Here is a 15458-nt window from a genome sequence, read left to right as displayed (position 1 = left end):
GTCACCACAGTAGGACAAACCGACAGACAAGTTTGTCCTGCTGTTGGAGACCTCTCGTATCACCCCCACCTGGGTCCCTGTGGCTGACTGTTCCTCTGTCCGGCTTCCTGTCTTTTAATCCCCTTTCTCCTGCTCTGCTGGCCTGCTTCTTTGGGCATCCCTGAGTTGTCTCTGCTCACCTGTATCCCTGGGGCTGACTGCTCTTCTGTCCGGGTTCAAGGCTTTTATCCCCTTGCTCCTGCTCTTCTGGTCCTGCTACTCTGGGCGAGCCTGAGTTTCCTCTCCGCTTTAAACTATAGTGGCACCTAATTTATTCAGCATCATTGAAAAACATCAATGTTACACTTAAGTGATTTCCAGAGAGATGAAACTTACTGTTCCTTTAATTTTATGTATTTATCCTGGAGATTTTATTTTTAAAATTATTAAATATTTCTTTACTTAAAGTATTCCAAACATTTTTTTTTTGAAAACTTAAAACTCTAATCCATTATTTCTAAACAAAAATTATTTTATAATCTGTAATTTGATAACCTTTGTGAACAATTGAGGTATGTTGTAATTTTTGTCCATATATAAAATGATTCTCAACTGTTTTGTTCTTTTGAACTTTTCTTTGCTTTTTCAAGGATCTTTCAAGTCCACCAGTAGCTGTTAGTTGACATTTCTCTCTTCTGTTGGCTATTTGCTGCCTATAATGAAATTACTTACGCTATATGGGATTTTTTGAGTGTGGCTTAATTAGGAATGCCACCACCTCTTGTGGACATGAGTAGTAATATCATAGTGTGGGCTCCAAAATCTTTCCTTTCTCATATCTTGTCTAGTTCTGTGTTCTAGATAACAGGACTTCACTGTATTTAAAAAGAAAAAATGAAGATAATTATTTTTGAAATGATAATAACCAAGTTTTAAATATTGCTTTATGGTGTCCAGGGTGATGTTCTAAGTATTCAACTCATTTAATCCTCAGAATAAGCACAAGAGGTAGATATTATTTTTTGAACTCTAAAGAGAAGAAAATGGAGGCACAGAAAAAATCAAATGATTTATCCAAAGGGAGGGACACAGTTGATAGTAGAGGTACTCCTCATACATGGTTGGTCCTCTGCCTTCTTAAACCTTCCTGAACTTCCACAATAAAGATGCCTGCCCACACAGAGTGGAGGTAAAATACAAATGAGGAAATGTTCATCCAAGCATTTAGGCAAAGTATAAATTGCATTACAAATGTTAGTTTTATTATTATTCCTGATAAACAGACTTAGAAATTTGTTTCTTTTTGATATTTTTCTACTTAATTATTTACTATTTTTAATTGGAACTGTACCACAGTGATGGGCTACTAAAATGCAAAATTAGCCTTTGAAACACACAAAAATCAACCAAAACTTAATGTATCCCTTTGCACAACTGGGCAGATAAGATCCACCTTTACTAATGACCAAAAACTAAACTCACTGCCATCAAGTTGATTCCAGTGCACGGCGACCCCCATTAGGTTTCCATGGCTGTAAATCTTTATGAAAATAGGTTGCCCTGTCTTCCTTCTGCTGAGTTTGTGGTGGGTTTGAACTGCTGACCTCCTGGTTAACACTGAGATGCCTTTGTCCACTATGCCACCAGAACTCCCCTAGCAAAATCAATTAGATGAACCAGCTACTTGATTTTCATAAATATCAGTCTGAAATTGTTAGTAATTTGTAATTGTCAATAAACACTAACACTTAAGTATTTAAATTAAATAAAATTGCAAAGTTTTACGAGAAGACAAATCCAATTACTATAATGAAAAGTGCAAAGACCTGGAGTTAGAAAACCAAAAGGGAAGAACACGCTTGGCATTTCTCAAGCTGAAAAAATTGAGGAAAAAATTTAAGCCTCAAGTTGCAATATTGAAAGACTCTGTGAGCAAAATATTGAATGATGCAGGGAACATCAAAAGAAGATGGAAGGAATACACAGTCACTATTCCAAAAAGACTTGGTCGATCTTCATCCATTTCAGGAGGTGGCATATGATCTAGAACCAGTGGTACTGAAGCAGGAAGTTGAAGCTGCAGTGAAGGAATTGGCAAAGAACAAGTCTCCAGGAATTGACGGAATACCCATTGAGATATTTCAACAAACGGATGTTGCACTGGAGGCACTTACTCGGTTATGCCAAGAGATTTGGAAGACAGCTACCTGGCCAACTGACTGGAAGAGATCCACATTTGTACCCATTCCAAAGAAAGGTGATCCCACAGAATGTGGAAATTATCGAACAATATCATTAATATTGCACACAAGTGAGATCTTACTGAAGATAATTGAAAAACAGTTGTAGCAGTATGTTGACAGAAAACTTCCAGAGGTACAAGCTGGTTTCAGAAGAGGACATGGAACAAGCGATATCATAGCTGTTGTCAGATGGATCTTGGCTCAAGGCAAAGAATACCAGAAAGATGTTTACTTGTGTTTTATTGACTATGCAAAGGCATTTGATTGTGTGGATCATGACAAATTATGGATAACATTGAGAATAATGGGAATTCCTGAGCACTTGATTGTACTCATGAGGAATCTGTACCTTGACCAGAAGGCTGTCATTCGAACAGAACAAGGGGACACTACATGGTTTAAAATCAAGAAAGGAGTGCATCAGGATTGTATCCTTTCCCCATGCTTATTCTATCTATATGCTGAAGAAAAAATCCAAGAAGCTGGACTATGTGAAGAAAAACGTGGCATCAGGATTGGAGGAAGAATCTTTAATAACCTGAGATACGCAGATGATTCAACTTTGCTTGCTGAAAGTGAGAATGATTTGAGGTACTTACTGATGAAGACTGAAGAATACAGTCTGCAGTATGGATTACATCTCAATATAAAGAAGACAGATATCCTTACAACTGAGCCTAAGCAGCATCACGATAAATGGAGAAAAGATTGGGGTTGTCAACGAATTCACGTTGGTTGGTTCTACAATTGATGCCAATGGAAGCAGCAGTCTGGACATTAGACATCGTGTAGCGCTGGGCAGGTCAGCTACGAAGGAACTCTTTCAAGTGCTGAGGAGCAAGGATGTCTCCTTGAGGATTACGGTGCGCCTGACACAAGCCATGATATTTCCAGTTGCCTCTTATGCATGTGAGAGCTGGACAATGAACAAAACCGAAGAAGAGTTGATGCTTTTGAGTTGTGGTGCTGGCGAAGAATGCTGAAAGTATCATGGACTGCTAAAAGAACTAACAGATCTGTCCTGGAGGAAGTGCAGCCAAATGTTCCTTGGAAGCGAGAATGGCCAGACTCCATCTCACCTACTTTGGTCATGTTGTCAGAAGGGGCCATTCCCTGGAGGAGGATGTCATGCTTGATAAGGTGGAGAGTCGATGAAAGAGGGGAAGGCCTTCAACGAGATAGATTGACACAGTGGCTGCGACAATGGGCTCAAGTGTAGCAAGGTTTATGGAGCTGGTGCGGGATCAGGCAGTGTTTTGTTCTGCTCTGCATGGGGTCATTATGAGTCGGAAACAACCTGACAACACCTAACAACCAAAGTTTTATATAGGTCCCACAGCTGTTGTTGTTGTTGTTATGTGCTGTTGAGTCAGAGCAGACTCATAGCGACCCTCCTTGGGTTTTCGAAGCTGTATCTTTTACAGAAGTAGATTGCCCCATCTTCCTTCTGAGGAGTGGCTGGTGGGTTTGAACCTCCAGCCTTCTGGTTAGCAGTTGAGTGCCTTTGGCCCTACGCTACCAGAGCTCCCGAGTCCCACAGCTGGTGAGTGATAAATTAAGAATTTGGAATTCTTAATTAAATTAAATTAAATTTAGAATTAAGAATTAAGAATCAGAGTCCCTGATTGTCTCTCAAACTTATTTTGGCATTTGGCTTCAGATGTTAATTTTCAACTAAGGGACCCAACACTGAAAGAATGTGTAAGATGTTAATACAATAAATACTGATTACTTTGGAATTTGTGATCATTCAAAGGTATGTGGGTAAAAGATAATCTTTTCACTTTTTGAAAGATTTGCAGATTAATTCTTATCTATTAGTATATTTTGAAAAGCAACAACAGGGTAACGCTTTCTCATTCAGATCCCTATTAAAAAATAACAAAATTAAATTTTTAAAGAAATTGAGATTTTCTTATTAGTTCAAACCAATTAAACTGTCTTTCTCATAATTGCCCAAATTAAGGAGTGCAATTATACTCTTACATATGTATATATATTTAGTATGTGAAAACAATGACTTTTGTCACAATAATTCTTAACTTTTACCAATTAAACCAGCAATTAAAGTAACCATTTTTTTAGCCTACTGCCTTGCATTCAATTTTTCTTTTATTTTTTTTCCACAACAGAACAGTCATCCAATTCCCCGGTCACTGATTCAAGTCATGTATTCATTCACCTGTGTAGTTTCTATTGGAATGGCTTTGTTTAAAATATTTATCATGAATGTTTTACAGGATAATATATAGTTTAAAATATTTTTATTCTGTCAAAAACCCTGGAAGTAAGTTACTCTTCTATTAATTTACTGTTCTATTATTAAAAAACATTTAGCAAGAATGATTCAAATCAGGTAATACCATTGCGTCGTAATTTTTAAATTTTTGTGAAGGAAAGATCCTATAACTAAGTACTATAAATTAGTGCCACTTCACACATGACTTTCTGTCCTCTACCATCCTTCTCTCATGTGACTTTTGCTAATGGGAAGATGTCCAGCTGTCTCAAACTTTATTATGCTAGAGCTCAAATAACCCCCTACAGAGTACACTGACTATTTATAATGTCACATATGTGTTATGTCTCTCACAAAAATCATGTAATTTCCTTTGAAAATAAGGTGACTCCTCTTGCATAATTTTATGTCATGGTGGTACTTTACGCATTTTAACAAGAGACAACTGTCTTTATTTCTATAGATCACATGTTCCCAGGTTCCCTTATTTCTATAGATCACATGTTCCCAGGTTCCCTTATTTATTACTGGACCTCACCAGATTTATCATTCTCTTTCATTCTGTGTAAGAGATCTAGACTGTAATAATAGTTAGAAATTTTACTTGGACTTTCAGATAAATCCATCCACCAATTATAAAAGATTTGTGTATCAGTTCATATACCAGTCATAAATACTATTATTGACATTGATGTTATTCTTCAGTAATTCTTAGATGAAATTATACTTTTGTAAATGATGTGGTAAAGTCTTTAATGTGAACCATTTTCTTAAAAAATAGCGTATCTTTTGACATGGTATTGTCATTGTAAAATATTAAGTGGGAAAAATACTGTGACAAATAGTATGAATTTAATGTTATTATGGGGTAATGATGATGTACTATTATTGATAATAAAATAGGACGATGGTGTAGGGGTCCAGAGAAGGGAGCCAGCATTTAATGTACACCTTAAATCAGGAATTATGTCCATAAAGTAGACTTCACTTACGTTTTCGTTAGAAATTTGAAGAAACACTGTAGAAACCATAGGAAGGTGAATTTTTACTTTAATGGCCCCTTTCAATTCTGTGATGATAAATTTTGCCCACTTGGTTGATCTGGATGTTAATAGCTTCACTTATCCATGTACTTCAGAAGATATAAAATACCTCCCAAGTTTCTCCCTTACCCAGCCTTCTCAGTAATCCTTCCTAATAATCTCATCATAACAAAGGATTAAGCCTTTCTGTCATCTACTGTAGCTGAATCAGAGCAAGTGATTGGTAAGATGCCAATTCCCGGGGACAGATAGACATCCTTACACCCTGAGCGTCTCTTTTCCTGTCTCTGCTGATGGCTAGGTGCTTATACACTGCCATGTATGGACTTGGGTGCTTTTATATATATTTCTAGCATTTCTGTCTAAGCTTTAAACTCCTGAAGTACAAGGACTGTGCATTGTTTTTTCTGCCTCCCATATTCTTAAACTTCTGCACAGAGAAAGTTATCAATGTATATTTTATTGAACTAATGAATGTTGTCATGGTATTGAACATTTATATAGAGTTCCAGAGTCCTCAAGATTAATAGTGTGGTACAGATAGAATATTGACTGTCATAGTGAATTCTCAATTATTATTTTCTAGGTAAATCATCACACTGCAGGCTTTCATCTTGTCCTTTGTTCTTCAGCCCATAGGTAGTATCCCCTCTAGGGACCTTTGCAAAACTATTTATTGTGCCTCAGGCAGGGCAAGGCTTATAGACCACATTAAAAAGAAGAATATGTTTGTGTGACTAATTATGGGTTGTAAGCAACATGAAGGCAGGAACTTCTGTCTAATTCATGGTCTTTTCTGTCTCCAGTGGCTCACTAGTGTCTGTCATCTAGCAGATGTTCACAAAGTATTTCAGAAAGGAAAGGTGTGGGGTGGCAACAGACAGAAAAACGATTATGATACGGTGATTGTCACTGCTTTATGTCGTGTGCAGCACAATTCCCCATCATAAGTTATTTGGAGCTGGCCTCTGTTAGTATCATCAGTGCATTAAAAATAGTTGATGTTGGCAATAATTCATTCATAAGGATGACAGTGTTATCATTTCTGCCGCATTTATTGGTTTCACTAAAGCAAATTATTAAATGATTCTTACCAACAGGTGTGACATCTGGCTGTTAAAGAGCTTATCCAGTAGATCCACATGGGGAGCGGGGAACAGGTTTGGGGCTCACCTGACAAATGGAAGAAATCCAAATGCTGCTAACATCTATCAGTCTAACACCTTTTACAACTGTGACTTTCTTCTTAGGGAATTTAAAGTACTTAAAAAATGAGTCAGATTCTTTTGTCATGACAAATATGTTAATCAATTTGTTTGAAAGTCTTTTGTCACATTATAGAGTGTTGACCTTTGTCCAAATGACTTTTCATCTGACTAACTCAACCATGTGCCTTTTACTGGGACACAATAATGATGCATGTGTCTGCTACTTCCATTTGCACCTCCCCCTGTCATTTGTCACTTTCCACCTCCAGACAGCAGGCAAGGCTATTTGTCTGCCTCAGCTTAATATGTAAATCCCCCTGTGCACATGAATGCACACTATGGTTGGATATCTCTTATATCACATTTGATAAATCCAAATGCATTCTGTTATGTGATGGTAAATTCTAGTTTCATTCTGGCCTTGTGTCCTCTTGGAATTCAGTATTTTTGTAAGAAAAGTGGGAATGTATCATAGTTTTTTTGTGCTTACCTTCTACATAGGATCTCTGGTAGCATAGTGCCTAACCAGAAGGCTGGTGGTTCAAACCCACCAGCCACTCCTCAGAAGGAAGGTTGGGCGATCTACTTCTGTAATGATACTGGCTTAGCAACCCAAGGAGGGGTCACTAAGAGTCGGGTCCGACTCAATGGCAAATAACGACAACAACCACCTTCTACATACACACATGTATTTAACAGGTCGATTTACAGTAAGCTTATACAATCAAAGAAAAAAAAGTAAGATTTTGAATTCAGAAAATTTGAGTTAAAATAACTTTGTAATAATTCTAGGCAATTGACTATTAACATTGCTCATAGTTCCATTACAGTTTTCATCTATTTGGTTTAAAATAAAATGGTAGAAAGAGTTTGTTATTTGGATTACATATTCTTCCCTTCGTGGTTGTTGTTGTTGTTGTTGTTATGTGCCGTCGAGTCGGCCCCGACTCATAGCGACCCCTCCTTGGGTTTCCGAGGCAGTATCACTACGGAAGTAGGATTGCCCAACCTTCCTTCTGAGGAGTGGCTGGTGGGTTTGAACCGCCAGCCGTCTGGTTAGCAGGCAAGTGTCTTAGCCACTATGCTCCCTTCGTGGTATAGTGCCCTTATAAGACATTTGATGGCTAACCAGAAGATTGGTGGTACAAATCCACCAGTCACTCTGCAGAAGGAAGATTGGGCTGGGCAATCCACTTCTGTAATGATTTCCTGCCTTGGAAACCCAACGGAGTCACTGTGAGTCTGAATCAGCTTTATGGCAGTGAGTTTGGTTTGGTTTCCCTTGCACCAAAGATAAAAGAAACTTTTTTTCTAGGCTCTCTGATGGCATAAAAAGCAATTTGGAGCTTATAATGGAATTAGTTAATTTCACACATGGAGTGACTTTTGATAAAAAAATAAGTATAAGGATTAAAAATAGTAATTCAATAAAATACTTAGCACTCATAGCATAATAGTTGAAGAGTACATGCAAAATGAGTATCAGATAACTTTTGGCAATATATAATGAATAATAATAAATATATTTCATTTAGTGCTGTTACCACAAAGAAGAAAGAGGTAGAGGAGTTGGAGGGTAAAAAAAAAAGAATGGAGAAGCCATAGGAGTATAAAGAAGAAGCTGTATCAGTGAGGGTTGAAACATGGAAATAAAAACTTAAAATCTATGATGGATTCATTTCAGTGTTACACATCTTAGCTCTCAGAGCACATTCACATATGTAATGACATCTGCTCGTTAGATAGCTCTGCAGTATTGGCAGATACTATTGTACTTTATAGTTGGAGGAATTGAATTTGAGAAAAGTTAGATGACAGGCTTAATGTCCACTACTGGCTAACAGAAGAGGTAGAACCCACATCATCAGACTCTACATCTGGTGAACTTTCCTCCTCATCTCCTGTTTCTTTAAAGAGTTAGATACCAATGTGACTTACCTTATTCCTCATCTCCCTTTTTCAACCTTGTTCCTTTTCCCCAAAACTGCCACTTTTGTGTTAAGTGTGCTTACTTACTTATTAGTACATCCAAGCATACATGATTTAGTTTTTTACTATACTTATTACACTATATTAAGCAGTGGCAGAATCTGGTTATTGCCTGATATTAACTCACCTTTGCCCTGCACAGAGTAAGGAGAGAAAAGTTATGTTTACTGATGCCTACTTTGAAATAGAAGGAACACTTGTGGTGCAGTCATTAAAGCACTGAACTGCTAATAGAAAGATCTACAATTCAAATCCACCAGCCACTCTGTGGGAGAAAGATGAGGTAGGCAGCCTGCTTCAATAAAGATAGTTGTTGTTATAATTTGCCGTCGAGTCAGAACCAACTCAGAGTGACCCTTCCTTGGGTTTCCGAGGTGGTATCACTACAGAAGTAGCTTTCCCAACCATCCTTCCAAGGAGTAGCTGGTGGGTTTGAATCACCAGCCTTGTGGCTAGCAGTCAAGTGCCTTAGGCACTATGCAGCTTTGGAAACCCTATGGGGCAGTTCTACTCTGTCCTTATAGGGTCGCTATGAGTCAGAATGTACTTAATGGCAGTGGCTTTTTTGGGACATTGAAATCACTGCTGCACTAGGTACCAGTGTTAGTAATAACTCAGTGGTATTAGCCTCAGGTAATGGAAACTAAGCCTGAGACCCAGAGAAGTTGTGTTCTGTGTCCTTGCTCACCAAAGCCTAAGTGGGACGGGTATTGTTCGAACTCTGGTTTTCCTGTCTCCAAAGCCCATGCTTTTTCCATTACAAAACAACTGCCTCTTCACTCCAAAATCAAGCAGTTTTTTGGATACTGAAAACAATTGAGGTTAAAAGAAACAAAGTATGCTACCTCTGTATCCTGATCCCACAAATGGACTCTCTAATAGATAGTAGGCAACTATGTCCTGATTCTGGAGCCCTGTGCCGCAGAAGTTACTGAAATTTTACTTATTTAGAATATAAATTGAGAAAAGGAGAGGAACCTATTAGAACTTTTTCAACCTACGTATTAATTAAAATCTGTTATCTGTTCTTTTATTTGTAGTATAAGGATGCATTTATGAAAGCAAATCCTGGGTACAAGTGGTGTCCTACAACAAACAAGCCTGTGAAATCCCCAGCACCCACTGTTAATCCACGAAAGAAACTATGGGCCTTCCCATCTGACTCTTCAAGAGACTTGCCAAGCCCCAAGAAAGCAAAGACTGAAGAAATGCCTCAGCTTAACTTTGGAATGGCTGGTGAGTTTGGGCACTGTTTCTATCTCTTCTTTCAGGACAGGGCACTACATTTAGGCAATATTTTTAACAAATAATTTACAAAGAGAAGAATAAAAGGAAGAGGACCAATGTGAAGCAGTGAGTGAGAAATACATTACATTGAAGCATGACACAGATATTGTGTATCTAATGAAAGAAAAAATGTATAGATCAAGTGGTAGAGTCATTACACATGTGAATTCCTGACAATATAGGCAAGCAAACAGCAATGTGGAGGTCAATCTATAGACTATCAGCAGCTCAGCAAATTATATAATCTTAACAGAATAGTTTACACACACAAGCTATCCCTGTAAACACCTAAGTTATTATCAGTGTTTAAAAACCCACAAATATGTGGGTCATCTGAGTATCTGAAATATCAAAAGCGTGAATATGAACATCTTCATCACAAATCTGAGATGGATCTGGGAGTTGTATCTTAAAAGGAGTTCTACTTGCCCTCATTCCCATCCTATCCCCATTCCTGTACAGGCAAATTTAACATTCCAGATATTTCCATTTATTATATAGAGCCTTTAATACTCTTTGGGTGGTAAAGAATGCTAAAGCATTTATTACCTTTAAAGAAGTATTTATCTATATTTACCCCTGAAAAAGCTCTGTCTTTTCTGGTTGTTGCAATGCAATAATCAGAAGAGGAATTTGCCAGGATAAAATTGGATGGAGATTGGGCAGGGTGAAAGCAGTGCAGTCAGTGTTAAGCTATTGAGTTTCTATGTCATTATTACAAGCAAAGTTTACTAAACCATTTCCAAAATATTGAAAGTTTGCAAAAGAGATTGAGCGTCATTGTGTTGACAAATCATTTTTTATAGCCAGTAGGCCTAATGAGAATTCATAATTCAGTGTGTGAGTCAAAGTACAGCAGAGAACATGGCAGTATAGAATATACCAAAAACCAAATTCACTGTTGTCGAGTCGGATCCAACTCATAGCAACCCCTCCTTGGGTTTCTGAGGTGGTATCACTACAGAAGTAGATTGCCCAATCTTCCTTCTGAGGAGTGGCTAATGGGTTAGAACTACCAGCCTTCTGGTTAGCAGTCAAATGCATTAGGCACTAAGCCACCAGAGCTCCTGGTGTAGAATATAAGTGCTAAGAAATGCAATCTAATTTAATGGCACATTCTAGGGAAACAGTCTCCAGGTGATTGTTATGTAGCTGTCTATATTATAATTTTGAGTAAGCTCCCAAAATGATCCTCCTTTATACACCATAAGAAACAAAACAAATCTGTCCTTGTTTGAGCTGTCACTTGGTACAACTTGAACTTTGACTTTCTTGCTACTAGTCTTGGTGAGCAATCTGGACTTCCCAGATTGTATCAATTGGAGTATTTTATGTGGTGTTATCTCGACTGGAAAAAGGTATGTGGAAGATTGGCCTCTAGCTGAATTCCTTTGCTTATCATTTATATATCTTTATAGGTTTTTTTTTAACCTACTTTTTTTTTTTTGCATGTACTTTTTGCATACTGCTCTTCACAAGCCACATGGTAATTGTAGGCTATTACAATTGTAGAAAGCTGTGAAGGATGTCTGTTTATAGTCCTATTTCTGTTGGTTTATTAATTGGCCTTCTGCCCGCAAATTGAAAGTGAGACCTTAACCTTGACTTCAAATAAGGTATTAACACATCAGGTTTTTAAAACATTTTTAAACCAATGTACAAGAAAGAAGATAAACATCTTCCTCATATTTATCTCATTATATAACTACCTAGAAAAGGATGTGTTAGAAAGCCATGATCAGAACCCCTGTTTAACTAGTAGATAACATTGATCTGATATTTTTAGTTAAGTTCCTTTTGAAAAGATGAAAGTGATTTAAAGGATTTTGCTTTAAACCTTGTGCTTAGCTATTCAATCCTAGGGAATACTGTTCTTGTTAGTTGCCACTGAGTCGATTCCACTTCATGTTGACCTTGCGTATAATGCAATGGAATGTTGCCCAGTCCTGTGCCATGTTCATGACCATTGGTGTGTTTGAGTCCGTTGTTGTGCCTTTTGTGTCTGTTCATTTCACTGAGGTTTCCTTCCTTTTCCCTGACCCTCTACTTTATCAAACATGAAATTCTTCTCTAGAGACTGGCTTTTCCTGATGGTGTGTCCAAAGTAAGTGAGTCGGCGTCTTTGTACTACTGGACCTGTAAAGCCAATCTAGGCTTTTCCTGTACATGGATTTTGTTTTATTTTATTTGCCTGATAGTTCACTCTCATGATAATTTGAACTACCCCATAGCAGTGAAATACGTGATTTCCAAGCAGAGAAAGCTATGTAGAGTTTGACTTAGTATAGTCCCTTTCAGTGAAGAGAAAGCATGGTAGTTACATAAATAAATTTTTGTTATTTCTAAATAATTAATTTATAGGTATAAGTTACTACAAACCCTTGCCCATTGATTTAAATCCGACTCATAGTGACTGTATAGTCAGCATCGAACCCCTCAAGGGTTTCCAAGACTGTAAATCTTTATGGAAGCAGACTGCCTCATCTTTTATCCCGTAGAATGGCTGGTGGGTTTGAACCACTGACCCTTTCAGTTAGCAGCCTTTGTTAAAGTTAGCACTTTAACTACTGTGCCGTCAGAGCTCCTGGTTAAATTACAATAGAGACTGATTATTTCTTGGTCTGCATTTAGTATCTGTACAGCAAGCTTCTTTCCAAGTAGCACTGGTATATAATTTAAGTGATCATCATGTTAAGCATGTTCCTATTTTACTTTGTAATTTGGGCTAACACATTTTTATCTTTATTAGAAAGCAAACATCCAGTCCTTCTGATCTCTAGGATGACAGCTGCAAAAGTATTTAGCTGCCAACGAACCAAGTTAAACTTTTACTTCTACTAAATCCATTTCCTAGTCCTAGTTTTTATTATTCAGTAGGTTTTAAACTGTCTATAAAAATAGGTAAGTATCTGTTTTAATAGCCCCAATAGTTCTAGAAGAAATGACTTACCATTTAATTAAGGATGGAATCTTCACAAAACAAAAAGCTTTGTTTAATCAAATCAGGTGTTGGTGTCTGCCTGTGGCTTCTGTATGTGTGTTGTCCTATGTGGCTGCCTTCCAACAGTGAGCTATTTTTGACCATCTCATCATTTGGCAGCATGCTTTTTTTGATTAAAAAAAAACCTACAGATTCTTTTTTCTGTTTTTTAAATTAACTTTATTGTATATATGATATGGTCAGTGTTGTTTCATGAGTTGTTAAGATGGACTGTACACAGAAGCATTATTTAGTGTCATACTTTTAACCGTAAAAATCAGAAAGGAACAAAGAACTAGCTATCTTTGGCACTATTGTGACTAATGCCATTTTCAATTATAGAGAGATTCCTAACATTATTTATGTATTTATTGAGAACCTTTGATCACTAAAGGACCTCTGGTGGCTCAGTGCCTAAGGCATTTGACTGATGACCAGATGTTTGGTGGTTCAAATCTGCCAGCCATTCCATGGAAGGAAAATGGGGCAGTTTACATCCTTAAAGATTGACTGCCTCGGAACCCAGTGGGAATCACTATGAGTCAGAATCGATTCGATGGTGCATTTGGGTTTTATTTTTTTTTTGGTTTGTGCAGTAGACACTGAGTTAGGTGTTTTTGTATATATTAATTCACTTCAGTTCTGAAATTTAATTCATTTAAGACAACCTCAGAAAATAAAGATTTCTTATTATCTGCAGTACTTCTGGGTTAATGTAACCCTGGGTCATAGATCACCCATACTGCTCTTTTGCTTTTGTCTTTCCATTTTTATTTATTGTTAAGAGAACAAAAGTAAGACTTTAGGCAACATGAAAAGGATTATTTTAAATCTTTAAGGTACTTAGAGCAAGGTCCTGACTACCTCTAAGATTATAATGTCAGAAAGTATATCATTAATTAATTTATTTATAAAAAATTTATTTATGAAAATGTTAAACAAAAATCATTTGAACAAAGCCCGCAAGATTTTGGCAGACTTCTCTGCCCTCTCATTATTTTGATGGCCTGATTTTTTTAATCAGCCCTGATTTCACATGACCAAAATAACAATTTTTGAAAATAAGATTTTTAATCTGCTTGGACAACAAGCATAAGCATTCTTTTATTTAACAATTCCTATGTAAACTTCCCATATAGCAAAGAACAATACATGACAGTAGAAAGTAATTTATGTTGTATGAAGCTGTGGCATTGAAGAAAGTGCTATGTAGGAGTGGTGCATACTACATATTGTTGTACACAGTACAACAGTAATATTTAAAAAGCTCACAAAAGTATAAATACTAAGCACATATGTGGTAGGTTATTAATAAAGAATTGTGACAGTTTTCTGTAAAATGTTATATGTAGTTTTATTTTTGTTGGATTTCTGATTGTTAGTCTTTGTGAGTACTTTGTTTTGTACTCTGCATGCATTATATTATACATCAGGCATGTATGTTGTTGTTGTTGTTGTTATTTGCTGTCAAGTCGGCCCCGACTCATAGCGACCCCTCCTTGGGTTTCCGAGGCAGTATCACTATGGAAGTAGGATTGCCCAACCTTCCTTCCGAGGAGTGGCTGGTGGGTTTGAACCGTCAGCCTTCTGGTTAGCAGTCAAGTGCCTTAGGCACTATGCTACCAGAGCTCCCTCAGGCATGTATAGTGATGATTTATTTGTTTTTTTACTTAATTAGATCCTACTCAAATGGGAGGCCTAAGCATGCTGCTTTTAGCTGGAGAACATGCTCTTAGCACACCAGAGGTAAGCCATTTTACTTTTCCTTTTCACTCTGCTAGCTTTGGGTATTGAGAACACAGACATTTATAGCCTCTTCACATTGTTAGTTCTGCAGTTTCACTGTTTACAGCTCGTGAACGAAAATCTCTACTTAAAATTGTTCTCCTGACGGTATGTGCACCCTTTTGTGTATTCAGGATAACAGAAGTGGCATAAATAATGCCAGGAGGACACAAAAACAAGTCAAGTGCTGATTTGGAGGGTTCTGTGAATCTAGGAATAAGAAAGGCTTTATTCAGATGAGATATTTGCAGGACTGTGTCATGGGTCTGTAGGTGGGATCTTATAATTTATTCTATCTATTCAGAACATTCCTTGCTTTTGTGACATTCTCATTAAGACATGCTAGTGGAAACATGAGGGTAAAATATGTAAATGTTGCTCTCTCTGTTTCTTGCATAATTCTAACCTCTTGTTTTGAAAAATTAGGAGACATGGTGTTCTAGGACTGGTTTAGTCTTTAAAATGGAAAAGGACCTGTATATTCAGTACCTTGTTTTCTTGATCTCTTGTTCCCTCGCTTGTTGGGCTGCTTTTGCTAACATTTATAGATCAGATTTTGAAGAGACCAGTCAAATTAACCTGCAAGTTATATTATTTTGTTTTCTTTAAATCTCATTTATTTTGTTATTGAGAATATACAAAGCAAAATATATACCAGTTCAACAGTTTCTATGTGCGCAATTTAGTGACATCAATTACATTTTT

General features: G+C 37.1%; 1 protein-coding gene across 1 annotated transcript in view; it reads left to right on the top strand.

Moving 5' to 3' along the window:
• BBX (BBX high mobility group box domain containing) overlaps positions 1-15458 on the top strand; it is a 124935-nt gene that overhangs the window by 14022 nt on the left and 95455 nt on the right. The window contains exons 3-4 of the mRNA XM_007946567.2: positions 9742-9937; positions 14647-14714. Coding sequence (XP_007944758.1) covers positions 9742-9937; positions 14647-14714 — 264 coding nt within the window. The remainder of the gene's footprint in view (positions 1-9741; positions 9938-14646; positions 14715-15458) is intronic.

Source organism: Orycteropus afer, unplaced genomic scaffold, assembly GCF_000298275.1.
Source record: "Orycteropus afer afer isolate SDZICR_OR568_19922 unplaced genomic scaffold, OryAfe1.0 scaffold00166, whole genome shotgun sequence".
NCBI lineage: Eukaryota > Metazoa > Chordata > Mammalia > Tubulidentata > Orycteropodidae > Orycteropus > Orycteropus afer.
This window is presented reverse-complemented; position numbering and strand designations above follow the sequence as displayed.